General features: G+C 55.3%; 1 protein-coding gene across 2 annotated transcripts; it reads right to left on the bottom strand.

Annotated features, from left to right (window-relative positions):
• On the bottom strand, positions 1-26,948 carry INCENP (inner centromere protein). Of its 2 annotated transcripts, none has more exons than XM_061203491.1 (18): positions 26,838-26,948; positions 23,571-23,721; positions 23,078-23,191; positions 21,449-22,245; positions 17,378-17,429; positions 16,477-16,534; positions 16,282-16,399; positions 15,139-15,190; positions 14,572-14,689; positions 14,369-14,503; positions 7,717-7,826; positions 7,388-7,508; positions 6,884-7,006; positions 5,450-5,580; positions 3,724-3,802; positions 3,437-3,544; positions 2,021-2,171; positions 1-530 (listed from the first exon to the last, which is right to left on the bottom strand). In XM_061203491.1, the coding sequence occupies exons 2-18, from the start codon at positions 23,708-23,710 to the stop codon at positions 316-318; spliced, it is 2,622 nt and encodes an 873-aa protein (XP_061059474.1). In that variant the 5' UTR covers positions 23,711-23,721; positions 26,838-26,948; the 3' UTR covers positions 1-315. The 2 variants fall into 2 exon arrangements, with proteins under 2 accessions (XP_061059474.1, XP_061059473.1); XM_061203490.1 differs by having other exon boundaries at positions 21,449-22,242; positions 26,838-26,897.

The raw sequence follows: 26,948 nt of genomic DNA, 5'->3' as shown, positions 1-26,948 counted from the left end.
TGAAGGAACAGACTTTATTAACCTAGCTCTCAAACACTAGAGGCTAAAATTCAGCTGAACTCTAACAATCTATTTACAGAGTGCTGTCAGCAGACCAGGCAAGGCTGGGCCTGGGTCTTCCCCGAACACCCAACAAGCTCAGCCTCCCAACAGGCCCGAGCCGCTTTCCACCTGCAGCCCACAGAGGACGTTTATATACACTTGACCGAACCCTCAGCGACAGCATACCAGGCAGGATGGCACCAGACCAACAGAGACACAGACATACAGACACAGATGAAGGCTGAGACGGCTGAGCAGGCCCGAGGGCCTGGCTTAGTGCTTCTTCAGGCTGTAGGCCAGGCTGCCAGGGACCCTGGTGCCCTGCAGGGGCGGCGAGTTCCACACGGCAGAGCTGGTGCGCTTATGGTAGCGGGGCTTGCTCTTCTTGAAGATGTCCTCCAAGTCCAGTGGGAGAATGGTTCCGAAGAGCTCCAGAAGGTTCGGGGGGTGGTAGTACTGGTGGATGATGGCCTGGCTAAGCTGGGTGCCTGCAGGAGGACACCACGGGCTGGGTCACTGCCCTGGGGTTCCCCCTGAACCGTCCCATCCCCCTGCCCCCCACAAAGAGCCCTCGTCGCCCTCTCCACCTCAGCATTCCTTCACCTCCTGTCAAATCAGCTCCTCTCAGGGCCCTCCTCCACCCGCCCCCCCCCCCCCCCAAACACTGATAACCTCTCACTGCGCGCTCCTACAGCTGCTCTCTAGCGACTCACGTGAGCCAGGCACTTGGCTGAGGTCACTGCATGACCCCCTCATCCCCACAGCCACCTCGGAGGCAGGCCCTCTACCCACCCCGGTTTACAAGGGTGAGATCCGCCCAGAGGCACACAGCTAGAGACTGGCAGAGCCGGGATTTGAAGACAAGTCCAGCTCCAGAACCAAAGCATCTGATGCCATCCTCGACTGCCTTGGTTGGCTACTCATCTCATCAGCACCACAGCCCCACGATGCCTGGTGCAGGCCGACGCTGCCGGTGGCTCAGAGCCCGGCCAGTGAGGCTGAGGAGGACCCCAGGGGATCGGGAAGCAGAATGTGTGCCCGGCACTTGCCCTGCACCAGGCCTTCCTACGCTAACTCACTTCATCCTCGATAGCCCTTCTCAGCTGGGTGCTCTTAGCACCCCCATTCCACAGATGGGAAAACTGAGTGAGAGTTTAAGTAGGTTGGTAAAGGTCAAGGGCTCTCCGGCCACGCTGACCCCTGCCCGCTGCCACCTCCGGAATGACTGGATGTTAAGGAGACGAAGTCAGATTCCAGTTACTGTGGGGTTCAGATGAGGTGAAACTCACAAAGCAAGCTCTCTTCTGTACAGCGCTGATCCCCTCCAGGGTTCTGGGCCCTTCCTCTGGGGAGGGAGACTGCAGCCCGCTCCGACCCCAGCTCGGCCAACTCTGTAAGGCAGCCGCTGCACGCACTGGCCCTGCTCACTCCCCGCAGGCCTTGCACCCAGGCCTGAGGTGGCACCTTCACACTTACCCACACTCCTGTTTAGAGGCCTGTAAGCTCAGCGTCCAATCCTGCTGAGTCTCAAGTACCCCCATCCCCATCTCCAACTCCTCCCCCAGCTGGCTGGAACCCCTTGCTCCAGCTCTTGGTGCGTTGCCGAAACCCCGCTACTCTTAGCTCTATTCCCACCCCCAAGCAGCATATTTGGGTCCCTGTGGCCTGCTGGGTGGGACTCCAAAGGGGCAGCCAGATAGAGTCTGCCAGCAGCCAGCTGAAATCTAATGTATCTGTTGAGAATGGAAGCGCCCAACGTCGTAGGTCTGGTTCTCAGATGAGCCCACTGGCCACAGGGCGCCCACCCTTCCCCAGGCGCATCCCGAGGCCTGATGCAGACTTGTTGGCCAGCGACTCAAGCTGCCAGCCCGTGGGTACAACGGGCTCCTGACCCCCGCAGACGCTGAGCCACCCCCTCCAGGGCTCAAAGTCACAAGTGGGGACCCAGCTCTCCTGGGGAGCTCCGGGCCCTGCTCACCTCTGGCCCAGTTGGGGATGGGCTTCCGGGGATGGGCCTCGTCATCGGTGGAGTCATCACTGTTCAGATCCATCCCGTAGTTATCCGGGTTGATCTTGGGGGGGGCCCTGTGTCCTTGTGGAGTCATTTGATACGAGGTGCAAGCTGGGGACTGGAAAAGATGAACAAGGCCTTCAGCTGCCTGCCCTGCAGGCTGGCATCTCCCGCCACTGAGGAGCATGGGGCTCTGGCCACCTCCCCTCATTTCACGGGAAAAAAGAAAAAGGTTCAGGGGTCGCTTTTTAATTAAAAAAAAAAAAAAAAAAAATCACACCACATACATGACTCCGTGTCTTCCTTTCTCATGTGAAAGTGTGTTGTAAACATCCTTCTAGGTTAGCGTGTCAGTGTGTGTCCTGTGACCTGCAGCAGGGCACTCCACTGGGAACCCCACGATTTGTAATTTAACCATGCAATTCAGCTAACTTCCAAGTTTTCAACATCTTAAACCGTGTTGCAATGAAAACCTTATACCACATTTTGTTTGTAACAGCATTAATAGCCTAAATGCTTGTCATAAGGGACTGGTTAAACACATTCTGGTACCACTAACTGGAACACAGCCGTCAAAAGTAAAGAGATTTACAAGCGGTGAAACAGACAGATGTCTAGGATACATTAAATGAAAGAAAAGAAAATGAGAAAAAATCAAACTGCCAAATGGTATGTGTTGTGCACTAAATGTCTGTATTCTCCCCCAAATTCCCATGTTAAATCCTAACCCACAATGTGATGGTATTTGGAGGTGGGGCCTTCGGGAGGTACTGAGGTCATGACGGCAGAGCCCTCATGAACGGGATTAGTTCCCTTAGAAAAGAGAGCTCCCTCTCCCCTTTGGCCAAGTGAGGACACAGCGAGAAGACGGCCGTCTGTGAACCAGAGGAGGGCTCTCATCAGACACTGGATCTGCCAGCGCCTTGACTTCCCAGCATGTCTGTCGTTGAAGCCACCCAGTCTAGGGTAATTTGTTGTAGCAGCACAAACAGACTAAGACAGTATGTATAGTCTGTGCCCATTTAAAACTATGTATATGTGTGTGTGAGAGAAAGCGTGTGTATAAAACGTATTTATATGTACAATATAGAATGATATACACCAGACTTAGACTTTCCCTCTGGGGGTACCTTTCTTTTGCTTTTGCTTTATATTCTTTTATAAAGTTTAGTTTCTTTTCTTTTCTTTTTTTTTTTTCTTACAACAAATTCTACTTTCAGAATAAGGAAGAAGATATATTTCAAAAATAGTAAAAAAACAACTGGGCCAACTGTATCCTTCCACTTTCTTATGGTCCTAATATATACAGCCTGTGCCCCCTGCTACTGGGAAGAGAATAATCAGAGCCGGGGGGCCCTCTCCACCCTGATGCCCGGGCCTCACCTGCACGTCCACGGTCACGTTCAGGCTTTTGCCGGCTGCCGCGGCCTCCTTGGCTTTCTTCTCCTGCTCCTCCTGCAGCCGCTGCTCAGCCAGGCGCTGCTGTTCTTCCTGGGACCCGGCAGACGGCGGGATGTCACAGACCACGTGTGCGTCCTCCCCTCCCCCACACCAACGGCACGCAGTAAGGCAGGCAGGGCGGCTCCTGCACCAGGGCCCCTGGACCCGGCCTCCCCAGCCCAAAGCTCAGGGCAGACCCCGTGGGAGCCACAGGCCTGGCTCCCCTTTACCTTCTTCTTCTTCTCCTCCAGCTCCCTCTGCAGCCGCTCCTTCTGTAGCCGCAGGGCCTTCTCCCTCTCCTGCAGCTCCCTGAGGACCGAGCAAGAGCCTGTCAGGGCAGGAAGCTGAGGCCCGGCCCTGTTCCATCCTTGCCAGGGAAGCCAGGCCCCTGGCACACGCCGTAGAAGAGGAAATGGCAGGACGGGCACGCCAGCTAAGAGCCAGCAGCTGTGCTTGCGCCCAAGGGGCTAGGAGCGCGCAGCCGAGGGTGCGGGAGCACTCAGCCTCGAGGCCCCCCAAACCGGGCCCCCGCTCCTCCACACAACTTAGATCTCTGTGCCTCAGTCTTGCCTGCTGTACAATGGGGAGCATAACACCTTTCCTCCAGAGCTGCCACGAGGACAAAATGAGGTCATCTGAGCTACCGCCACTCGTCCTGACCCACAGGCCAACACCCGGCCCCAAGCCTGACACGAAGCAGGGAGGGGCCGTTCACGGGCTCAGAGCCACCTCCACTTACTCGCTCATGACCCTGAACAAGCCACGGAACCTGTCTGGACCTGTGTCCCCCTCTGGGAAGTGGAGCAGCTGGTACCCACGCTGCAGGCGTCTTCAAGTGAGGATTAAACAAGGAAACGTGTGGAAAGTGTGTGGCTCGGTACCTGCCCGAGCTGCCAGACATTATGACCATCACCCCCTGAAGCCCCTGGCGCCGCCCGACACACATCCAATTCTAAAGCCACATCAGCTGCCACCCTCTGCCCCCCTCCCAGACTCCTGTCTCTGATTCTGCCCACAGGACCAGGGACCCCTTTGTGCCAAACAACACGATGGCCCTCACGCAGTCAGCCCTCTGCTTGTGACCCACCTCCTTCTCCACTGGGCCTGTAGCCACCCACAAAGACGGACACGGAAAAAAGTGCTGCCTGGTGTTCCCCAGGGGGTGGAAGCAGGAGAGAGGCAAGGCCTGGGCCCGGGCCCACCCGAGAGTCTACACGCACACGGGCGGAGTCTGCGTCTGCACACAGGCATAGGATCCCACATATCTCCTGGCCAGTGGTGACGGAGGCTTATCCTCCTCGGCATCTCCAGGACCCAGCACAACCGGGCACAGGGACTGGCCTTGGATAAACGCTTGTGGAACTAAACGTGGAATTCTTGCCTATCGCAGAGACCACTGCCTCTGCGAGGGCTCATCGGCCACGGTCCCCAGTTGGGGGGAGGCGGGGCAGTCGGGAAATGTTGGTGGGGGGCAACCCGAGTCATCACCAGCACCAGAGGAGCACGCGTGGTGGGCGGGAGCCAGGGATGCCGAAGGCCCCGCAATGAATCACAGCATGCGGTGGACTGACTCTCCAACCCAAAGGCCCTCAGTGGCTGCTGAGAAATGCTGGCTCGTCCTGCGGCCCCCCCGCCCCCTTATGTCAGCTGAGAAAAAAACGAACCGAAGGGCTCAGCTCATCCAGCTGGAAGCAGAACAGAGACACAATCCCGAGTGACGCTGCCCATTACTCCCTGAGTCTCCAGCAGCCAACACAACACGTCTGGGTGGTTCGCCTTGTTTGGAGCCAGGAAGAAAGCCTGTCCTTCTTCTCCAAACTCCCGAGTGAAGGCGGGAGCTGCCTCTAGGTGACGGCTACATCTGCCTCTCAGCCACACGCACGCACAGGAGGACAGCGGATGTGACGGCGAGGTGCTGCAAGGTCACCTGGGGGCCGGGCCACCGGGACCCCTCACCTCTCGGCCTGGAGCCGCTCCTGTTCGCGCTGCTCCGCCAGCCGCTTGGCCTCGGCCGCCTTCCGCAGCCGCTCCTGCTCCTCCTCCTTCCTCTTCTGCAGCAGCTCCTGGTGGCGCCTCTCCTCCTCCTCCTGTGACCAGAGAGCAAGGTCAGGGCCCGCAGGCCAGCCTGGGCTGGAGAGGGAAGAGCGGGTCTGGGAGGGAGGAACGGGGGGATGGAGGGGAGGAGCGGCTGGCCGGAGGGCCTGTCCTTCCCAGCAGCTCCTCTCGCGTCAAGAACAGCAGGGGCCGACTTCCCTGGTGGCACAGTGGTTAAGAATCCGCCTGCCAATGCAGGGGACGCGGGTTCGAGCCCTGGTCCGGGAGGATCCCACACGCTGCGGAGCAACGAAGCCCGTGCGCCACAACTACTGAGCCTGCGCTCTAGAGCCCGCGAGCCACAACTACTGAGCCCACGCGCCACAACTACTGAAGCCTGTGCACCTAGACCCCGTGCTCCGCGACAAGAGAAGCCACCACAATGAGAAGCCCGCGCACCGCAACGAAGAGTAGCCCCCGCTCGCCGCAACTAGAGAAAGCCCGCGCAGCAAGAAGACCCAACGCAGCCAAAAATTTAAAAAAATAAATTAAAAAAAAAAAAAAAAAAAAATAGAACAGCAGGGGCTGAGCCCAGGGACACCCCATACAAGGCTCCGTCCACAAGGACCACTGCAACCGGCTTAAGAAGCATCTTGCGACAACTTCTTTTGCTGCAGCAGCAGATTTAGTAGTTAAGTGTATAGACTGGATGGAGCCAAACTCATGAGCTGGGTGACACGAGGCAAGTCACAGAAGCCTTCTGGCCTCGGTTCTACCCTCATTGATAAAACGGGGACAACAGTCACGCCCACGCCTCGTAAGACTGCTGAGTTTATACACATGACGCACTTAGAACAGTGCCTGGCACTATGTAAATACTCAATAAATTTTAGCCATTAGTCTTATAACCCCCTAATGACAGATTTGTGTTCTCTAGAGTCATAAGACCGACAGTTCCCAGGAAGAGGTGGGCCCGTAATCTTAGAGGCAGAACGTTTAATCCTCACAACAACTCTATCGAGTAGATACCACTGCTACCTGAAGGAACCAAAGCACAGAGAGGTCTAGTAACCCACCCAGGGTCACACAGCTAATAGATGGCAGAACTGAGATCGTAAGTCTGGTTGCAGAGCCCGTGCACTTAACCCTCAAACTGCTGCCTCTACAGAAAACACAAGGCAGGTCACCGTCACTGTCCCCATCTCCATGGCCTTTGTTAAGCCTCCCTGTGAGCTCAAGGCAGCAAGACCCACCAAGATCAACCCGACAGAGGGGAGTGTGCCCAGCGGTCGAGGGGCACGGAGGTAGCGCCATCCTCCCCCGCCTCCTCCTGACGCCCGAGCCCGGCGCTCGTACCTGCTGCAGCCACCTGAGCCTCCGCGCCTCCTCCTCCTGCCTCCTGCGCGCCTCCACCTCCTCCATCTTCTTGGCCGCTGCCTTCTTCTTGGCCTTCTCCTCCGCCAGCCGCTCCTCCTTGGCCTGCGGAGCCCACCCACAGACGCCCATTGGAGCAGCCCCCCGCCACTCAGCCGTACAGGGTGGGGCCCAGTACTCTGCGGGGCAGACACTCCACATCCCTGTGGCCCCGGCTTGCTCCCCACAGCCCGGGGGAGGGGGCACCCGGGAGCCAGTGCTGCCAGGAGCGCAGGGCTGTGCTCGGTCCAGGGCAGACCTTCCACCCTCCACGTGGCTCAGAACAGACCCCACGGCCCACGGCCGGCCAGGACAGGGATACAGGGCATCAAACCCGTAACTTCCGGACGGGTCCAGTCCTAACCCTCGGGCCACCCAGTGTGACGGGCCTGGGTCCCGCCAGGGCACAGCCCACGGAAGCTGCTGCCCACAGCCCGAGGCCTGCACCTTCTCCGTCTTCTCGTCGATCTGAGCAAACTTCTGCTCGATCTGCTTCTTCTTCTCCTCCTTCATCTGCTCCACCCGTTCCCGGGCCTGCAGCACCTTGCGGAGGCGCTCCTCACGCTTCCTGCGGGCCCAGGGTGGTCATGGGGGCGCAGCAAGGCCGGGGGAGCCGGGGGGGAGCCGGGGGGGGCCGGAGGGGAGCCGGAGGGGGGCCGGAGGGGGGCCGGAGGGGGGGCCGGAGGGGAGCCGGAGGGGCTGGAGGGGGGGCCGGAGGGGGCCGGAGGGGAGCCGGAGGGGGCCGGAGGTGGGGCGGAGGGGGGCCGGAGACTTACAGCTTCACCTCCTCCAGCCGTCGCCGCTTGTCCTCCTCCACCTTCTGCCGGCGGAGCTGCTCGGCCTCCTCCTTCCGCCGCAGGTTCTCCAGGCGCTGTCGCTCCTTCTCCTGAGGGGGTGGCGGTGGGGGAGTGAGGGCAGCCCCGCGCTGGGCCAGGACGACCCCAAAGGCCTCCCAAGGGCCTGAGTCACGAGTGCCCTCACCTGAGCCCTGCCAAGTTGTGGGCAACACAAAAGTCAGGCTCAAGACTGGATGATCCAGATTGATCTGCTGAGCCAACTAGTACTTGTAACAAGTTGTTTTTGAAATTATTATGTAGCCGTATCACAAGAAGTTTGGAAAATAAAGGAAAAACATGCCATCCCTAATCTACCTCACCAGCCTATAGTAACCTCTGTTAGCAGAGGTTATAACTATATAAAAAGTTATATTTGAAAAAAGAGTTAAGAACGAGGGACTTCCCTGGTGGTGCAGTGGCTGAGAATCCGCCTGCCAATGCAGGGGACACAGGTTCAAGCCCTGGTCCGGGAAGATCCCACACACCGCGGAGCAACTAAGCCCGTGCGCCACAACTACTGAGCCTGCGCTCTAGAGCCCGCAAGCCACAACTACTGACCCCGCGTGCCTAAAGCCTGTACTCTGCAACAAGAGGAGCCATCTCAATGAGAAGCCCACGCACCGCGAGGAAGAGTAGCCCCCGCTCGCCACAACTAGAGAAAGCCCGTGTGCAGCAACAGAGACCCAACACAGCCAAAAGTAATAATAATAATAAAAAAAGAACCAGATTGGGAAGGGACAGAAAGGCAGCTTTGAAAGTTATGGTTAATGTTCTATTTAAGGGGGTAGATAGGTACACATGTGTTAATTTTTTATTATTATGCTTTATAACTTTTATGAGTGTATACACACACACACACACACTGTGTATCGACTCTTTCCTAATAGTTGAAAAAAAAAGAAAATACTGTGAAGTGCTAGCAGAGGTTACTACTATATAGGCTGGTGACATAGATTAGGGATGGCATTTTTTTCCCCTTCATTTTCCAAACTTCTTGTGATATGGCTACATACCAATTTCAAAAACAACTTTTTAAAAGTCCTAGTTGCTTCAGCAGGTCGATGCTGGTATACCTTCATCCTCTGCAGGCCCAGAAAGCCCCAGGGGCATGGCCATAGCAGTAGGCAACCAGCAGGACAGGCGGGGCCTCCAAGCCCTCCCTGGCCAAGGACGAGACTGGTGCTTTACCAGTAACGGTCAGGGGATAAGGGTAGAGGCTGGGACCTGGACTACAGGCCCACCCCTCACCCCAGCCTGGCTCCCATTAGACACCACGTCTGGGCTAAGCCACCCATCGGCCTCCCTCTCTCTGTACTAGTTGCTGTCCATTTCTCCTTGGCCGCTGACCTTGACTGCAGATTTCCCACCTAGAAATCTGGCCCCGAGGTAATACCAGCCTAAAGATGGAGAGAAGGGCTCCGGTTATGGGTGAGGTGGAGTAGACACTCCCATCTGTCTCTCCCACTACATGTGGCTGTATAACCTAACAATGCACGGAGCAGTTATTTGAGGCCTCTGCAAGGTAAATAGCCGCAGGCAGACTGGGGAAGGAGACCAAACTTTGAAGCATCACCGAACCAGCAATGAGCTGAATGCTTTTTTTTCCCTCCAGCACTAACTCAGTGAAGCCTGAGACCCCAAAGAGATCACCGAGGTGCTGACAGAACTCCGGCAAGAGCCCTCTGGTTCTGACTCAAAACACTGTGGTTTTTTCCCTCTTTTCTCCCTTCTCTCATGCTCTGGCCCACAAGTAATTCTGTGGCAACGGGGACAGCAGCAGTTACTGGAACCTGCAGAGTCAAAACTCAAGGAGGAGAACCTTCCATGCCACACTATGGAGCTGTGATCCCAAAACGCTGGGAAACACTGTTGCCTTTCTTTCTGTCTCCCAGCCGGAGGCCCTCCACCTGGTTAGGGGAGCGCACAGCAGAGCAGAGTAACTAAGGCCCCAGCTTCCTGGCTGGGGGGCAAAAAGGGGGAGCCCCAGAGAAAAGGAAAGTACTGGATAGATTGAGAAAGTAATACCATAAGGTTTTTATGAACTCCCGGGCGCAGCACCAAACTGGAGATGTTTGGATTTGACCTGAACTATCACACCTGAAACTTTGAGAACTAAACTCACAGGCCACCTGCCAGATCCCAGACGGACTGCTGACTGGCACACCCATGACAGATCCAAAGAGCACTGTAAAGGCTTTGAAATCTGAATGGACATTGGAACCACAGGCCACAGAAAGCAGGTTGGAACCACAGCCAGAACCAGTGGGTTACTGCTAAAGCAAACTATCAACAGTCTCCATAAGATTTAAACAAGACCCAGAGTCTCCTAACATCATATTCAAAATGTGCAGGCTGCAATCCAGAATTACTAAGCATACAAGGACCAGGAAAATCTCAACTCCCACGGGAAAAGGCAATCAACAGACACCAATGCCAAGATGTCCGGTTGGAATTCTCTGACAAAAATGCTCCAACAAATAATCACAGCACTCTTAAGACAACTGGAAAAACAGAAAATCTCAGCAACTAGAAGATCTAAAGAAGAAGCAAATGGCGATTTTGGAACTAAAAATACAATAACTGAAAAAAAAAAATTCAGTGGACAGATCCAAGAGCAGAATGGAGAAAACATGAAGATAAGTCAATAAAATTTATCCAATCTAAACACAGAGAGAAAATATACTGAAGAAAAATTAACAGAGCCTGAGGGAACTGTGAGATGACAACAAAAGTTCTATGAGGACTTCCCTGGCGGCCTAGTGGTTAGGATTCTGGGCTTTCACTGCGGTGGCCTGGGTTTAATCCCTGGTTGGGGAAGATCCCGCAAGCCGTGTGGTGTGGCAAAAGAAAAAAAAGTCTATGAAATGCTGAAAAAAAACCCAAAACCTTGAAGAAGTAATGGCTGAAGATGTCCAGATTTGCTGAAAGATATAAATCTACAGATTCAAGAAGGTCACCAAAACCCAAACAGGATAAACCCAAGGAAACCCATGTCCAGCCACAAAAGAATCAAACTGCTAACAACTTAATATTAAAACAAAGGAAAAAAAATTCTGAAAAGCAGGCACCAGAAGAAAAAAGACAAATTATCTATCAGGGAGCAGTGATTTGAATGACTGGGGATTTCTCATCAGAAAGTATGGAGGCCAGACAGAAGGAGCACATTTTAAGATTGCTAAAAGGAAAGAACTGTTAATCCGGAACTCTACCTATATTCAGTGAAAATATCCTTCAGAAATGAAGGGAAATAAACTTTCTCAAATAAGGGAAAACTAGAGAATTTGTTGCCAGCAGACTTCTTCTCAAAGAATTGCTAAAGGAAGTTTTTCAGATAGAAGAGAAATGATACCAGAAGGAAAGGTGAAGCATCAAGAATGAAGAACAACAGAAATGACAAATATCTGGGTAAATATCAACAGACTTCTTTTCCTCTTGAGTTTCTTTAAAATGTTTGACAGTTGAAAGCAAAAATTATTCTGCTGGAGTCATCGATGTATGGAGATGGAATATGTAAGACAAGGATCACACACAGTGGGAAGTCAAGGCATCTATAGGTGGTAAGGTTTCTACATTCCAATTCAACTGATAAGATACCGATGCTAAAGTGATTGTGAAAGTTAAGTGTTTAATGCCTCAGAACAACCATTAAAAACCCTCAAAATGATATAGTCCAAATCGCAAGAGACAAATTAAAATGGAATACTAAAAAACGTCAAGGGACCCCAAAAAAGGCAAGAAAGGGGAAACAGAAGAAAAAAACAAAGGTAACAGCCAACAATAATACAACAGTAGACATAAATTGAAACATATAACAAATATATCAAATAAGACACTGTTAGATTTTAAAAAGAAACAAAACAACCACCCTGACTCAACTATATGCTGTCTACAAGAAACTGACTTCAAATGTAATGACTGAGTTCAAAAGCATTATGCTGAGTGAGAGAAGCCAATCTCAAGAGGTCGGCTGTTGTATGATTCCACTCATGTGACATTCTCAAAAAGACAAAACTATAGTGATGAAGAACACGGGGTAGGGGTGGGAGTTTTGTGGGGTGATGGAACTGCTCTGCACCCCAACTGTGGTAGTGGTTACATAAACCTATGCTTTCACAAAGTATAGAATTCACCGTATGATAATTTTTAACATAAATTTTACTGTAAAATGTTTTTTAATATAGAATTTTTTTTTTTTTAAAGATGGAAAGAGAAATGGAAAGAGAGATGATCATGAGTCATAGAAGCCAAGCTGGGGTAGGAAGCCAGGCTGGAGGAGGATGCTGGCCTTTGGGAGGACCCCTCAGGGAGGGAGCAGGTGGCCTTTTGCTCTACAACCACATGGACCCAGGGAAACCCAGCAAGAGGCCACACCGCCCGCTGGCCTATGAGGAAAGCACCTGGGAAACAAAGGCCACGTGGCACCCAGAGCGCTCACCACCCTCTCTTCCTGCCCCCAGACTCCTGCTCTCAGCAGGGCTCAGCAAAACAGGCTTTTGTCCTGAAGCTTGACTATTAGGATTTCCCAGCCCAAGTCAGAGAATTTATCCTGTTGCACTGTGAATTTTATAGAAGAAAACAAGAGTTTCTTAGGTCGTAGAATCCGTGCTTCCTCTCTGCCCCAACCTTGGAAGGTGGGCTGCTCCCCAGGGGCCACCATCAAGCCCAAAGCAGAGGGTGGGAGGGATCCAAAAGCTTGTGCAGCCCCTTCTGCCTCCAGGGGTCTCAAATGAGCAGTCTCTCTGCCATCCATCAAACAACCACTTCATGCCGAGCCACGTGCTGGGTGCTTGACACTTGCTACTACTCCCTGGTTCATCCAATCTCCCTGAATGAACCTCTGTCTCCACACTTTGTAGCCAAGGAAATTTAGGCCCAAAGGTTAGGAAACCAGTCCAATGTCACAGCGACCTACCTAGGTAGGTCCCCTGGCCTCCCGAGGACTGTCCCACCCGCGCAGATGCCGCATGCAGGGACCTGGGCTCCCCAAAGCAGGAAAGGGCAGCTTCCTGAACCTCTTGGTCATTCCTGCAAGGCCCCGATCAGTCTGGGTGGGGCACAGGTAGTTCCTTGTAGGAGGAAAAAGTCCAAGGCTGGTTCACTGCTGTGGGCCCAGGTGCCTAGTAGGGCCCTGGCACAAAAACAGGTACATAAGGACCACACAGCCTGCTTGCTGGCATGTTGGATGACACGCCATGGCCCTGTCCACCCAGACGGGACCAGCCTTCTTGCAGGAGAGGCCAGTTCAGGACCTGCCTGTCCAGCTGCTGGGCAGCCTCTTGATTTGCCAAGCTTCACGGCAGTGCTGCTGAGGCCCTAAGACACCTGGCTGGAGGCAGAAGCCCTCCAGGTAGGTGGCCCTTCAAAGCACCAGTGGACACTAAAGGACTCAGCCTTGCAGCTGCTCGGGAGACCCTGGGAGCTGGGACTGTGGGCCGAGCAGGTCCCAGGCCCCCGTGGCTCCTTGCACACAGCCGGTGGTCCAGCTCAGCTCTGGGGTATCTGAGAAGAGAACAGCTTCTGTGGCCTTCTTTCTGGAGGATGGCACTGACAGTTCCACCGTTACCCAGCAGACCCAGATCTCCTTTCCCCCACTGCCCCGCCGCCCCGCCCCTCAAGGCAGCAGCTTAGGTCTGCGATCCTGTAAATCTCGGTGGCCTGGGATCAGAGATGCCTTGTCTATTCTCTTTCCAGCCCCAGACCCTGAGGGCAAGCCCGGCACCGGGGAGGTGGGAGGGACGTGGCTGGGGGGGAACACTGCAAGATGTGGCCCTGGTGACCCATCGCAGGTCACACCCCCCTCTGCTTCCTCCTGCCTGGGGACCAGTCGCAGGTCACACCCCCTCTCATCCTCCTGGGCAGGCTCTGCAGAGGGAGGACGCCGGCTCCAGAACTGCTGGGCCGGCGGGCCAGCCAGCCAGCAACTCTAGTTCACCTCCCACCTCCCGGCCCCCTTAACGTGCCCACTGATGTTAGTGCCTCTACAAGTGCTGTCAGTTTTGCAGGGACAGGGCTACGGCGGGTAAGTGCTGGGTGGAGCTAGGTTACAAGGACAGGGAAAGGCTTTACTTACAACAAAGCTGCACTGTGGAGGAGAGGAGACAAGGAAAAAGCCAAGAGTTAATGCCAGGTGGAGGGCATCCTGGAAAGCAGGCCGCCGTCCTGAAGACGCCAGTGGGTCTGCTTGGGGCCTGCGCCCTCTCCCAGCGCCACCACCTCCTCTCACGTCACCCAGCCCTCATCCCCAACAAGTCAGCGTCCACGTGAGTCCCTCACCTTAACTACTCAGGCCGCCGGGAGGGAATGGGGGCGGTGCCTGGGGATGGACGGCCATGGCGGTGGCCAGCCAGGCCAATTCTGCAACTTCCCAGCCCCGGATCCAAGACCCGGGAGGTCACCCTGAGCCGGCCGAGCCTCTAGGCTGCAGTGCAGAGCCCAAGGAGTCAGGACAGTCCCCAGATGTCAAGGTAGCCCAGGGCCACAGAGGCTCAAGCTGGTCCTTGACCAGTGCCAGGTCACACCCGCCTTGGCCCAGGCCCCCGCTGCTCCCAGCGGCCTGGGGACACACTGCGGCCTTCAGCCAGGCCGCCCTCACCTTGGGGTCCACGCGCAGGGGAGTGTTGCGCTTCATGAAGGATTTCATGCTGCTGCTGTGAGGGGTCGAGGTCGGGGTCATGAGCGTCTGGTTCCTCTGCACGGTGTGCAGGAAGGTCCGGAGGGGCCGCACCACCTGCGGCGGGACCAGGGTCAGACCTCTGGGCGGGGCAGGGGGCGGAGGGAGGGCAGACGCACACTCACCTTGCTGGCGGCACAGGGCGGGGAAGGGGTCTTGCTCCTGGGGGGCTGCAGCTCCTCACCCTCCAGCTGCTGCTCCTCGTCCAGCTCACTCACGGCCTGCTTGTAGCTGCGCTTCCTCCTGCCGGCGTGTGGAGGCAGCAGCGTCACAGGGCCCGCCCTTGCGGCCCCCCCAGTGCCCCCCGCCACGCCCCAGAAAAGGTCACCCCTGTGAACGGAACTGCGCCCAGCCCCCGGGACTCCAGACTGAAAGGCACTGCAGAGGTGGGGTCTCCCTGACCGACCCTCTGCCGCCCAGTCAGAGGAAGGGGAGTGACCAGTCCAAGGTCACACGGCCAGGAGGACGCAGGAGGATGGGGGTCTGGGATCCCGTCGCCCAACCCCAGGCCAGGCTCCTTCCACAGGCTGAAGCCACCTCCGTTACTAAGTGAGAGCGCCAGGCCCCACCCCTGCTGAGAGGACACGGAGGCCCCTGACCACACGCCCACGCTTTCCGAGGGAGGACTCAAGGTTCGTGCCCCTCTGGGCCCCTCAAAATGGTCGCCTGCACACGCCTTCCCACATGCAAACCTGACACTCTGAGGCGGCTCCTTGGGGCCATCTGCTTGGTCAGTCTTGGCCTCTGCGGAGAGAGCAGTTTCAGGGGGGCGATCGGGAGAGCATGGAGGGGTCAGGGGAAAGCGCCCGCCGGCAGCAGCCGTGGCAGGGGCGAGGCTCTCTTCCCCGCAGACCCCAGGGTAGCCAGAAGCAGGAGCACCAGCCTTAGCACCGCCTGGCCTTGACCCATCTGCGGGCGCGCAGAGCTGGCATGCTGGCCCCAGCCCGCAGATCCCTCACCCCCAGGCCTGGCCTCCGGGGTGAGAACAGCAGGACAGTCCCATCGAGGTGGCCCTCACCGCATCCCAGCCACCTCTAACACTGAGAGCCGGGGGCAGAGCCCTTTCAGGGGCAGAAACCTACGGAAGCTGCAAGCTCTAACAGGCCCCTTGACCGGCTTCAAAATCCCACTCCTCCCGGCCCTTTCAGCTGGGGCTGGCACGGGGGCGGGGGCCTCCCGAGCAGGGTCAACATGCGGGGTGCGGGTCTGTACGTTTCATTTCGCCGCCAGGAGGAAGCGCCAATCTCTCCCCCGGCTCTCCGACACTCTTTACTCCAAAGGGTCCCGGCAGCCCCCTGGGGCCTATGGGGCTGGCATGGCCATTGTCCTAAGCCCGTCCAGCAGCGGGGGGGAGCCGTGTTCAAGATCTCACGGCTACAGTGCTCCTCCCACCAGGGAGATGCAGGCCAGGGCCCAGAGCCCACAGCTCTCACGCCGTTTAGCCAGGAGAGCCACAGAGGTGAGAAGTGAGCCAGCGGCAGAGACAGAACACGAGGCCAGCTGTTCACACCCCAGGACACAGTTCCTCCTGCTCCCCCCGGGAGTGAGGCTCAAGGCCTTGACCTGGCACGTTCACAGTTAATGCCCCAATTCAGGTCCCACCCCCAGCTTCCTGCACCAACCAGCCATGGCCACCCAGTGGCACTCGGCAGCGGCTCCAGCCAAAAGGTGGGAGATGAAACGTGCAGACTCGAAGGAGATCGCTGCACCCTGGGTCTCATTTTCCCTCGGCCTATCAGCCCAGAAAACCGGGCTTGCCCCTCCTCCAAGAGAAAGTCAGGCCGAGGCTACCACGGCCTGCATGGCCCTGAGTGTCTGTAGGTCAGGAGACTCACCCTGTCGCCCTGCAGAGGGCGTTCCCTGGCCACCGGCTGCAGGCTGCGAGCCGGGCGTGCTAATGGCGATCTTGGTGGCACTGCGGAGCCGCAAGGCACTGCCATTGTTCTTGGGGACCTAAGGGAAGAACCATGGCTTTAGGGGTCTGCACATGGGACTCGCAGGCCCGCCCCTCCCTGGCCTGCCCGCCTCACCTCTGGCTCGGCCGCCTCCTCTGGCTCAGCTTCCTTGCTGGGCTCCTCTGCCTTGGGGCTGGAAGCAGAGCAGGGGGCACTGTGGGACCCGCCCAGCCCAAGCCTCCCCACAGGGGCCCCTCCCCTGCGCCCTGGGGTAGCGACCTAGGAGGGACGGGAGGATGGGCAGCCAGAGCCAGTGGCTCCGTGGTTTTAAGTCTGTGGCCTGGGCAGATGCGGGGTGCCAGCTTCTGAATTTGGCTTCACTTATGTTCCATCAGGGCCTTGATTCGGGAGGTCGGCCCTTTCCCAGCTCCGTCTCAACCCTTTTGGCCTGAATGAGCCACGTCTCTTTTGAGGCCCGTTCTCCATTCACCGTGGGGCCGGCAAAGTCACCGGTCTCCCCATCCCAAGCACTGCCCCTCTGCTCCACAGCAGGGAGTCGTCATGGTGGTGGAATAGTTTTAGTGATGGCAGGACGTGGCCTCCAGGAAAAGGAGCACTGGCTCAAAGCAGTGCTGGGGTGTAAGCCTGGAGCAGGAAGCACCCCACCAACCCCCATGCCACCCACCCCAGTCTGAACTGGCTCCTCATGGCAGCACTGGCTCATCCACAGGCCTTTGGATTTGACAAATCAATGGAGCCCAGGCTCCAGGGTAAGGCTTGGAGGGGTCAAGGCCAGGCCAGGACTGATGAGCGATGTTGACAAGCAATTCAGGGAAGACCTGACACCTGGGTGGCACTGCCTGGTAAGACTGGGGCAGGGGCAGGGGGCAGCGGTGGGCAGCCCAGGGGCAGTCCCTGTGATGAGGGAAGGCTCGAGCACAGGAAACGCCTCCACCTGTGGGGCTCACCTAGAAAGGCACCCCCGTGTGCCCTGCCCAGCCCTGGGAAAGTCCCCAAGCCCTGGAACTGAACTCACCTCACTTTCTGGGGCACCTCGACATTCAGGAGCCTCTCCAGGTAACTGTGGCCTGACGGGAAAACAAAGGAACAAAAGATGCCCTCAGAATCAGCCAGGTGCCCCTCCAAGAGGTCCAGGGAACCAGGCTCTGATGGGGGCTCTGCCACTTCTCATCTGCAGCCAGACGCTCTCCACCTGCAGACCCCTCCTTTCACTAGACAGAGACCCTCTCCACCTGCAGACCCCTCCCTTCACTAGACACAGACCCTCTCGACCCCGTAAACGTCTCCCCCTTCCCTGGGTGCAGAGCCCTGCCGTCAGCACTCCCTCGACTCCTAACACCCTCAACAGAGCTGCTGGCTTGATGGCTCCTGCTACCCCCTAGAGGGTAACATGCCCATCTGAGGGCACATCTTGGCTCCTTCACTGGGTTGGGAGTATCCTGGGAAGAGGGACGATGTCCAGCTCCAAGCCTCCAACTCCCAGCACAGGCCGACACAAAGCAGCTTATTCATTCAACAAACATACGTCGAGGGTCTACCATGCACAGGCCCTGGGGACCCAACGGAGAGCAAACCAGACTGCGCCACGACCTGGTCTAGAAAATCATCAGATAATCCTGTAACCGACATGTGACATGTGCCATGACAGAAACGAGCAGAGGACTTGAAAAGCCTATGATGGGAAGCCGAGCTGGTCTGGAGGCTGGGATGTAAAGGATAAGAAGGTAAGAAGGTAAGGAGGTAAGAAGGTCGTGAAGGAGGAGGGGGAGGAAGGAGGATGTCCTGTTCTCAAGGTGTACTCCGGGGTTCTGGAAGTCGAGTGCCCAAGAGGACCCTTTCAGGGGACCCACGAGGTCCTAACTATTTCCACCATTAACACCAAAATGTTATCTTCCCTTTTCATGGTGTTGAGATTTGCCCTGACAGAGTGAAAGCAATGAAGGTAAAGTGCGAAGCCTGGGTACCAAACTGCACCCCACACTCGGGACGGAAACGTCTGGTTTCACTTAAGAATGTCCTTGGTGAAGGAATGAAAACTATTAATTTTATTAAATCTAAACTTAAGTACATGTCTTTCTAATACACTATGTGATAAAGTAGGAAGTATGCAAAAATGCCCTTGGGCTGCATAGCCAAGTCTCTGAAAAGCACGGGGGTCTGAGGTCTCAGCTGAACTGGCCCCTTTTTTAACGGAATGCTGTTTTTAGGTCAAAGAACAACTGACAAACTATGGCTAATCAAGCTTGGGTATTTGGCAGACATTTTCTTAAAAATGAACAAAGGGAGTCTGTCCCTTCAAGTAAAACAAACAGTATTTGTTGCCAAGAATAAAAAACTGAGCCCCCAAAAAAGCCAAAAATAGAATTTTGGAACTTGTATCCACCACCATGAACTTCATAGCTTCCCAATACCTAAAGATGTTTCTGATGAGACCAGAAAGCAAATGTGCTCCTTTAAAAAAATACATAATGAAGTGTGTCGACATCTGGAAGATGTGCATAACTCCACATATTTGTGAGTATGCACAAATTATCTGGAAAAAAAAAAAAAAAGAATATGCACCATTATCTGAAAAGGCTTTTAAAGTACTCTTCCCTTTTCCAACTACGTATCTGTGTAAGGCCAGATTTTCTTAAACAACACAATGCAACAGACTGAATGCAGAACCCAGCTGTCTTCTTTCAAGCCACACATGAATGGGATCTGCAAAATGCAGAATAACGCCAGTCTCCTCATCACATTTTTGTTTGGAAAACTGTTATTTTTTCTTAAAAAAAAAACCCAACAAGAATAAACCCAACTAACCTTAACAGGTAATCGGCTTGTTACTTTTATATTAAAGTATTAAATAATACTTTTAATATCAAAATAGTAAGTAATATTAATATAAAAAATAAAATATTAATGAATATTAAGAATTTTTGAATCCTCCAAGTTAATTTCTAATACAGTAACTGTCAATAGATAGCGCCCTCATAATCAAAAGCTCTTTGGGGCCCTCAATAATTTTGAAGTCTGGAAGCACGGGCTGAGGCCAAAAGTTGAGAGGTGCCAGTCTAGGCAGAAGGAACAGCATCTGCAAAGGCCATGAGGCAAGAAAGAGCAGGCTTTGCTGGGCACAGAAGAAGCCTGGCTCGGCTGGAGCATCTGGGCCACAGGTGCGTGGCCAGAGGTTAAGGCTGAGAGGGAGCCGAGGCCGGAAGCAGGGACCTTCCTGGGGTGAGGCAGGCAGGCCTGGAGGTGTGGGAGGGAGCAGAACAGGGCCAGCTCCCACCTGAGGGGTCCGTAGCCAGGAGACAGCTCACATCCCCTGCCTCCCATCCCCTGCCTCCCATCCCAGCTCAGGGCTCGCTGATGAGGGGGCAGAAGGGTGAGAAAACGCCCATGTGACCGCACAACTATTCCACCAGCGCAGACTGCTCTGGAATGTTAAGTGCCACCTGCATGCCATTCAGGCTTCAGAACAGGTCTGGGGGCAGGGAGAAGGCCTGGAGGGGGGTTGAGGGGCGCCACACTGGCTCCAGAGGCTCCCCCGAGGCCCCAGGCCTGTTATGGGCATTACTGGCGGTCCTCTCTCCCCGGCTCACCTCCCCGCTCCCCTGCTGGAGGTGCTTCCTTCCCCTCCCACAGTAACAAGTTACACTCAAATCCTGATATCAAGAGCCGCTTCTGGGGTAACCCAAACTAAAATCCAACCTCTGAGTTGCCCGCCCAGCCGAGCCCCAGGGCCTGGGCATCAGGAAGGCCTCCAGGAAGCCCCCTCTCCCCTCCCTGCTCCACACCCTTGAGCGCCCCAGAGGGTCACCCAGGCCACACCTCCACTGAGCTTTGGGGACCCAGGCCGTCTGCAGTTTTATCATCCAGTTTTGTTTTGATTTAGATGGACTGAGCTGTACCATATCCAGGCACTAAGATGGGTCCTCTACCCACATTCAAGGCAGGTGCTCTTACCATTTAACACATGGGAAAACTGAGGTTCGGAGAAGGGTGTGCCCCAGGCCCGCCAGGCTCTGTGTGACTCCAAGGCTTAACCACTGTGTTTGACTGGCTTCCTTCCACAGGACTGGGTCAAAGGCAAATCAAATCAGAAGCCCACCCATGTGCAGGGCGGGGGGCCGAGCAAACGGACCGGCTTAAGAGCTTCCGGATGTCTGATCCAGAAGCATGGGGAGGGCCTCTAGGGTCTCTCCCCCAACCTCCCTCTAGAGTTCCAGGCTTGCCCGCCCCCTTGGGCCCCTGCCCAGGATCAGATTCACACCTGAGGAAATCTCCAAGGCAGGTTAGAATCACTTGGGCCCTTCTGAGAATCCAAAAATGGACAGTGTGCCAGATCGCATGTCTACACGGGCCCCCGATTGTGTGTCCCTGAGCCCCAGGCCCTGGAGCAAACCCTTCCCCAGGCGGGGAAGAAACCGGGCCCAGGGAGGTGCCCTCACCTGCCTGACAAGCCCGCCCTGTGGCTTTCCACTTGGCCTCCTCAGCAAGCGGCCACCATCCCAGAAGGGACGAAACATGTGGGGCTCTTCCCAATTTACAGACTTGGTAGCCTCCTTAAGCCTCAGTTTAAATGTACAGCTGGGCCCAGACCAAACAGTTACGTTAACAGGAGGTGGCCCACAAACATGGTGAATCTAAGTGAGCCTCCGCAGGAAGGAAGGGGAACATGCGGGCCCTGGGGAAAAGGCCCAGGTTCAAGCTCAGCATGGCATTAACCACAGCGACACTGCGGCCAACGGCCCCGGACCTCAGTTTCCTCATTTATAAAACAAGAGCATTGGACCAGATCTGCCCTGTCCAACATGGTAGCCACTAGGTACGTGTGGCAACTTAAATCTGAACTAAGTAAAATGTAATAAAACTAAAAATTCAGTTCCTCGATCAAACGAGCCACATTTTGAGGGCTCAATAGCCATACGTGGCTAGCTAGTGGCTACAGCATGGGACGGCACAGATCTGGAACATTTACACCACTGCAGAAAGTTCTGTGGACAGCTCCTTGCTAAATGGTCCCCAGAGCCCCTTTGGCTGAGCCAGGCATGAAGGACCACCCTCCGCAGGCTTGCCCAGTGCTGAGCCCCAGACTCACAGATGATGCGGGCGGAGGCGGCCGGCTCTTTGGTGGCCTTCCTGGCAATCCTTCTGCTTGATCTTCGGACGGTGCTCTCCTCTTTGGAAACCAGGGAGTAATTCTGGGCCAGCGAGACCTGGGGACCCGGGGAGGACGGGGCGATCAGGCTGCGCCGCACCGACCTGCGGTCCACACGGGAGCCCGTGGGCGTGGAGAAGTTATCCGGCAGGATGGGAGCCAGCACCCGCTCCCGCCACGGGGAGGCTGGAGAGCTGGGCGAGTCCTGCGGGCCTGGGGAGGTCGCGGCAATTCTGAGCTTGGAGGCGGACCTTCCTGCTCCGACCCCGCGACCCTTGGGCTCCTGGGGTGTAGTTATCAGGGAGCTCACGGTGACAGACTCCAGTCTCCCGGCCTCTGGCTTCTTGGGTGTTGAGTCCTCCTCCGAGGTCAAGGTGATCTGGGAGGCCAGAGCAGTGGCCGGAGCCGGGCTGGGGGGTGGAGCCTGGGCAGACTGGAGCTGGCTGAGGTGCTGCTCAGCGCTCCGGCGCTCGCTGATGCCAATCTCCACCACGGGTACCAGCTGGCACTGGGCCAGGCTCTCCTTGGGCTTCTTGGTCAGCACCGTGGGAGACTCAGGGGTGGGCGAAGGCGTGGCTGCCACAGAGGTCGCTGCAGCTGCGGCCGCAGCACGGGTCACCCGCCGCAGGACGGAGCCGTTCTCCCCCACCACCGTGGCCAGCCTCTCCACCTTGTCCTTGCTGCGGAGGTGCCGGGAGCTCTGATGGCTGCTGCGCGTCTTTCTGCGGGACAACCTGCTAGAGGAGGTGAAGCAGAAGCTGAGAGGACCCGGCAGGGCGGGGAGGCTCCCCGAAATTCCAGCTGCAGGCACCGGCCCCCCCAGGAGCCGCCAGCTCGAGTGGAGTCTGAAGCGGAGGGCTAGGAGGCAGAAGACCGGGCTTCCGGTCCAGGGTCTGCTGCCTCTAGCCGTGACACCCCGGCTGCCCCTCTCTGGGCCTCAGTCTTCCTATCTGTAAATTGGGATAATGCCCGTCCTCTCAGAACCACTGGAAAGATTAAATTCCCCTAAACCTCCCACTGACCGGGGTCACACTGGGCCAAACACCTTGCTGGAGGCATTACTCATGCTGTCGCCTAAACCACCAGACAGCCCTGAGAGGCAGGGACCATTATCCTCACTTTAGATTCCAGAAACTTGAGGCTTAGAGACGTGGAAAATTAACCCAAGGACATACAGTTGCTAAGGGGCAGAGCTGGGGTGTGCACCCAAGACCACCTGACCCCCAAGACCCAGCCTCTTTCCCCTGGTACTTTGCAGCCCATGGTCGTTACCAGGGCAGTTATAACCAGCACAGCAACAGGGGGTTAGGGAACAGCCCCTGGTCTACACCTCTGGTCACTCTCCCCCAAGCAGAAGGTCAGATTCTCTTGCTTCTCCTACCTCTGGAAGGAGAGGCCCAGATCAAACACCATCCCACCTCCAACGCACACAAGCTCTGGACTCCACGGCCTTGGGTCATGCGTCATTTCCCCTCAGCATGGCATGCGTTGTACCCACTGCTCCTGATCTCAGTTAACACCTGCGAATCAAACTCTCCACGTGGGCCCCAAGCCTCCGGCCCCTCCTACCTTCTCCGGATGGGGTCTCTGTTTTCATCCTGAACATAAGAAATCCGTCTCTTTTTCCGTCGGTTCTTCTGAGAAGGTGTTTTGGGCATCAGCTCGGGCTCTTTGCTGAATTCTCTGTTTGGTACAAAGAGGGTGATGTTCGAGGCTTCCTGGAAACCACGGGTCCCCCTTCCCCACCCAGCCCGACCCCTGCCCCCTTCCCGGCAGTGCCTGGTCAAGCTGGGGTGACCAGCACCAAGCGAGCTCTCCAAGGCTGCAAGTGAGTCACCGCAGGCACTCAGGGCTCCCCCAACCCAGACACGGCAGGGGAGCAAGGTTGCCAGGCAGCCCAACACCTCTCCCCCCGCTTCCCATCACCCTAGCCCTGAGCATCCTGCGCACTCAGGAGGGACCGCTGGCAGCCTGTCTGTCCTGCCTGTCAGGTGGGGAAGAGGCCCCTGCTGGGGCCTTAGGCAGCCCCTGGTGCGTCCCTCCGGCACGCCCCTGCCCGCACCTGGTGAACATGCGCTCGGCCTCCTCCTCGATCTCCTCCAGCCACACCATGTCCTTATTGTCCACGTTGCAGACAAACTCTATGAGCTTCTGGTCACAGAGCTCCAGCAGGTGAATGGGCCCTGGGGCTGTCGTCCCCATGATGGCTCTGTCTGGAGAAAGCAGAGACAAGAGGCATGGGGGCTCAGGGCTGGAATCTTCACACTCTTCAAATGCCTCCCCCTCCCCACCCCACATAGCACGTTGTCCCCAGAAGCCCACAATGACCAGCCAATTCTGGTGTCAATCGACCTCCTTACCAATGGCCTTCTCTGGGGCTTAAAATGACAGGGCATGGCCAACTGCCTTCCTGGATCAGGAGAAACTGTGGTCCCACTAGGTAGGACCCCTTGACCTGCCCAAAGGCCTGCTCTTACCCTCCTAAGGGCTCCTCTCCTACTGCTGGAGGGTGAGTTACCCACGAGCTGACCCCAGGCATCAGGTCAAAGAACATCAAATCCAACTGCCTCTTCAGGAGGCCAGTGGATGGAAGGGGTTCTGCGTCCCAAAGTAGTGGGTAAGAAAGCGGGGGTCTACAGACAGGCTCTTCTCTAAGGGGCCCCTACAACCCTCTCCCTTGAGCTGAAATGCCCTTGAAACGCATGAGGGAGCACGAGGGGAGCGGATAAGCAATGTCTTGTTTTTAAGAAAACTTGTCTAGAAATATCAGGCAGTGGAAAATACATAATTAGTTTTCTCTTAATTTCCTTTAAAAAATTTTTTTAATGAATTATAGTTGATTTACCATGTTGTGTTAGTTTCAGGTGTATGGCAAAGTGATTCAGTTATACATATATATATATTTATTGTTTTTAAGATTCTTTTTTTACTATAGGTTATTACAAGATATTGAGTACAATTCCCTGTGCTACACAGTAGGTTATCTATTTTATATCTAGTAGTGTGCATATCTTAATCCCAAACTCCTAATTTATCCCTTCCTCCTCTTCCCCATTGGTAACTATGTTTGTTCTATGTCTTCACTTAATTTCTTAAAAAACTAGGAACTCAAAAAAGCAAACAAATAAACAAACAAAAACAAAAAAACAACTGGCAACTCAGATATTCTCCTCAAAACTCAGTTATAAAATCATCACCAAAGCCCCAGGCAAGGAAGAAGTGTTCTATTCTGGTCATAGCAGGGGCTCAATAAATATCCCGACTGGTGGAATGAATGAAAGAACAAATGAATGGGTGACAGTCGTTAGCCACAATAACAGACTGCATGTCTCATGCCATGGCAGTAACCCACCACCCTGATCTACAACTTCAAAACCAAGAACCACGCATAGCTCAGCCTCCCACCTAAGATGGGAACTCCTGGAAGGAGGGGCTAAGTCACTGACCCCTTATAGAGCTTAATGCCAGGTCCTGTTGCAGCCTCATAGGACTTCCTGGGGGCTGATTTCCAGGGCACACGAGCCTTTGTTCCTTGAGCAAGCTCTGCCCTCTGTCTGGAACCTTCTGTCTCCTATTTTGTGCAGCTCATTCCTCAGCACTTGGCTCTCAGCAACTCAGGGAGGACCTGACCACCAGCTACCATCCTATCCATCAATTTCAATTCTCCGCATGGCACTTGGGTGACTGTATCTGTTTGCTTGCTGCCTGTCTCTGACCACTAAGCATTTGTTCCCTGAGGACAAGCCCTTGTCTGTCTTGCTCGCAGCTTTGAAAGCCCAGAGTATGGCACAGTGCCTGGCACGAAAGGGATACTTGTTAAATGAATTCATCCATCTATCAACTCTATACCTAGAAATAAACATTCTATAGGTACTCCCACCCCAACACATACACATGTACAGGGACACCAAATGAGCTCATTCTACACAGGTTAGGGCATGCCTTAATCATCCAAAGGCCTACTCCTAGATGCCAAAGGCAGCACTCATCGAGGCAAGGCCAATCGGGCAGGATCGCAGAGGCTTTGGGCAGAGACAGCTCTGCAGCCAGCCAGTCACCGACACAGCCTCTTGGCTGCCATCCTTCTGGATCCCCCCAGTCCCTCTGTCCCAGAGCTCAGCCCTGGCTAAGGGCAGGAACCCAGTTTGAGGCTAGGAAAGAGAAAAATGTTAAAGGAAGACAAAACACTTTGCTGTTATGGAAAGCAACAACTTGCTCTTTTTTTAAAAGTATTTGTTCAAAATAGAAAAATGGGCAAAAGCTTCTTTCACAAAGTGCAAAAAGGTGTTTGGGCTTCTTCCATGAGGAAGTTTGTTTTCAGCAGCCTCAGCCTGGGTATTTAAAAAGGGTCACTGTCGTTAGATCAGAGGTGACCCTGAGAAAGGAGGGATCAGTGTAAGAATGAGGGTCCTGGGAAAAGCAGCAAAAATCTCTTCAGCCCCTGCAAGAACCTGGGCACAAACCCAGAGCACCCTACATCCCACCAAGGGTGAAGGGTGCTTGCTCATTTTCCTCTCCCAGTACCTCTCTCACATCATACACCAGACTAGAGCCCCACGGCCCTCCTTCACAATGCCTGTTCTTTTGAGGGTGCAGGAAGTCGGGTACCTAACTCTGACCTCGCCTCAGCGAAGGAGGGTCACAACAGTTGCTTTCTTTAAAGAGTCCTACTCCGTGCTTGGATGGAGCATCATCTCATTTAATTCTCGCCACAACCTCAAGGAGACCCTTGTGCAGATAAGCAAATTAAGGCAAAGAGAAGTTAAGTCAAGGGCAGGGCCTGGATGTAAATTGTGCTCTTAACCACAAGCTTTGCCGCCTACTCCATTTCAACCTCGGGAAGGCAGGCGCCAAGTTCTGGCTCTGGGCGCCCCAGAGAAGGCCACTGTCAGTGAACGTGCTTGGGGAATGACAAGATCAGGGGTAGCAGTGGACTCCAGAAATGGTCAGTTTAAAATGTTGCTCAGCCGATGGGGGAGGTGTTGAGAGAGGGTTAACTGTACAGAAATGCCATCTGGCATAATTCTATCACACAACCCGGTCGGTGGGCGCTTCTTGCGCGTCCAGATCAACAAAGGGCCTCCTGGGCACAAAAGAAGGTGCTAGGCAGCGGGAGGGGGAAGAGACGGGGTTATTCTCTAGGATGGAGAGTCGGGGTCATCTCTGGCCCCAGGACCAAGGCAGGTCACCTCGTCACTTGGAAGAGGTGACCCATCCACTGCCAGGCCGCAACGGGGGTAGAGGGTCACGCCCCCGGTCCGGGGCTGGAGGAAGAGGTAACAAATCGCTAACTACCCCCCAACCCCGCCGGCCGCCCGCGCGCACTCACTCGACTGCACCGCGTCTCCTAAGTGCTGCTCCGATCCAAGTCCGGCAACCTTCCCAGCACAAATCTCAGCCCGCCCAAGTCCCACCGCTCCCGGCCTCCAAAGCTCGCGGC

Source organism: Eubalaena glacialis, chromosome 10 (genome assembly GCF_028564815.1).
Source record: "Eubalaena glacialis isolate mEubGla1 chromosome 10, mEubGla1.1.hap2.+ XY, whole genome shotgun sequence".
Lineage (NCBI taxonomy): Eukaryota > Metazoa > Chordata > Mammalia > Artiodactyla > Balaenidae > Eubalaena > Eubalaena glacialis.
The sequence above is the reverse complement of the archived record's forward strand: the minus strand, read 5'-3'. Positions and strand labels throughout refer to the sequence as shown.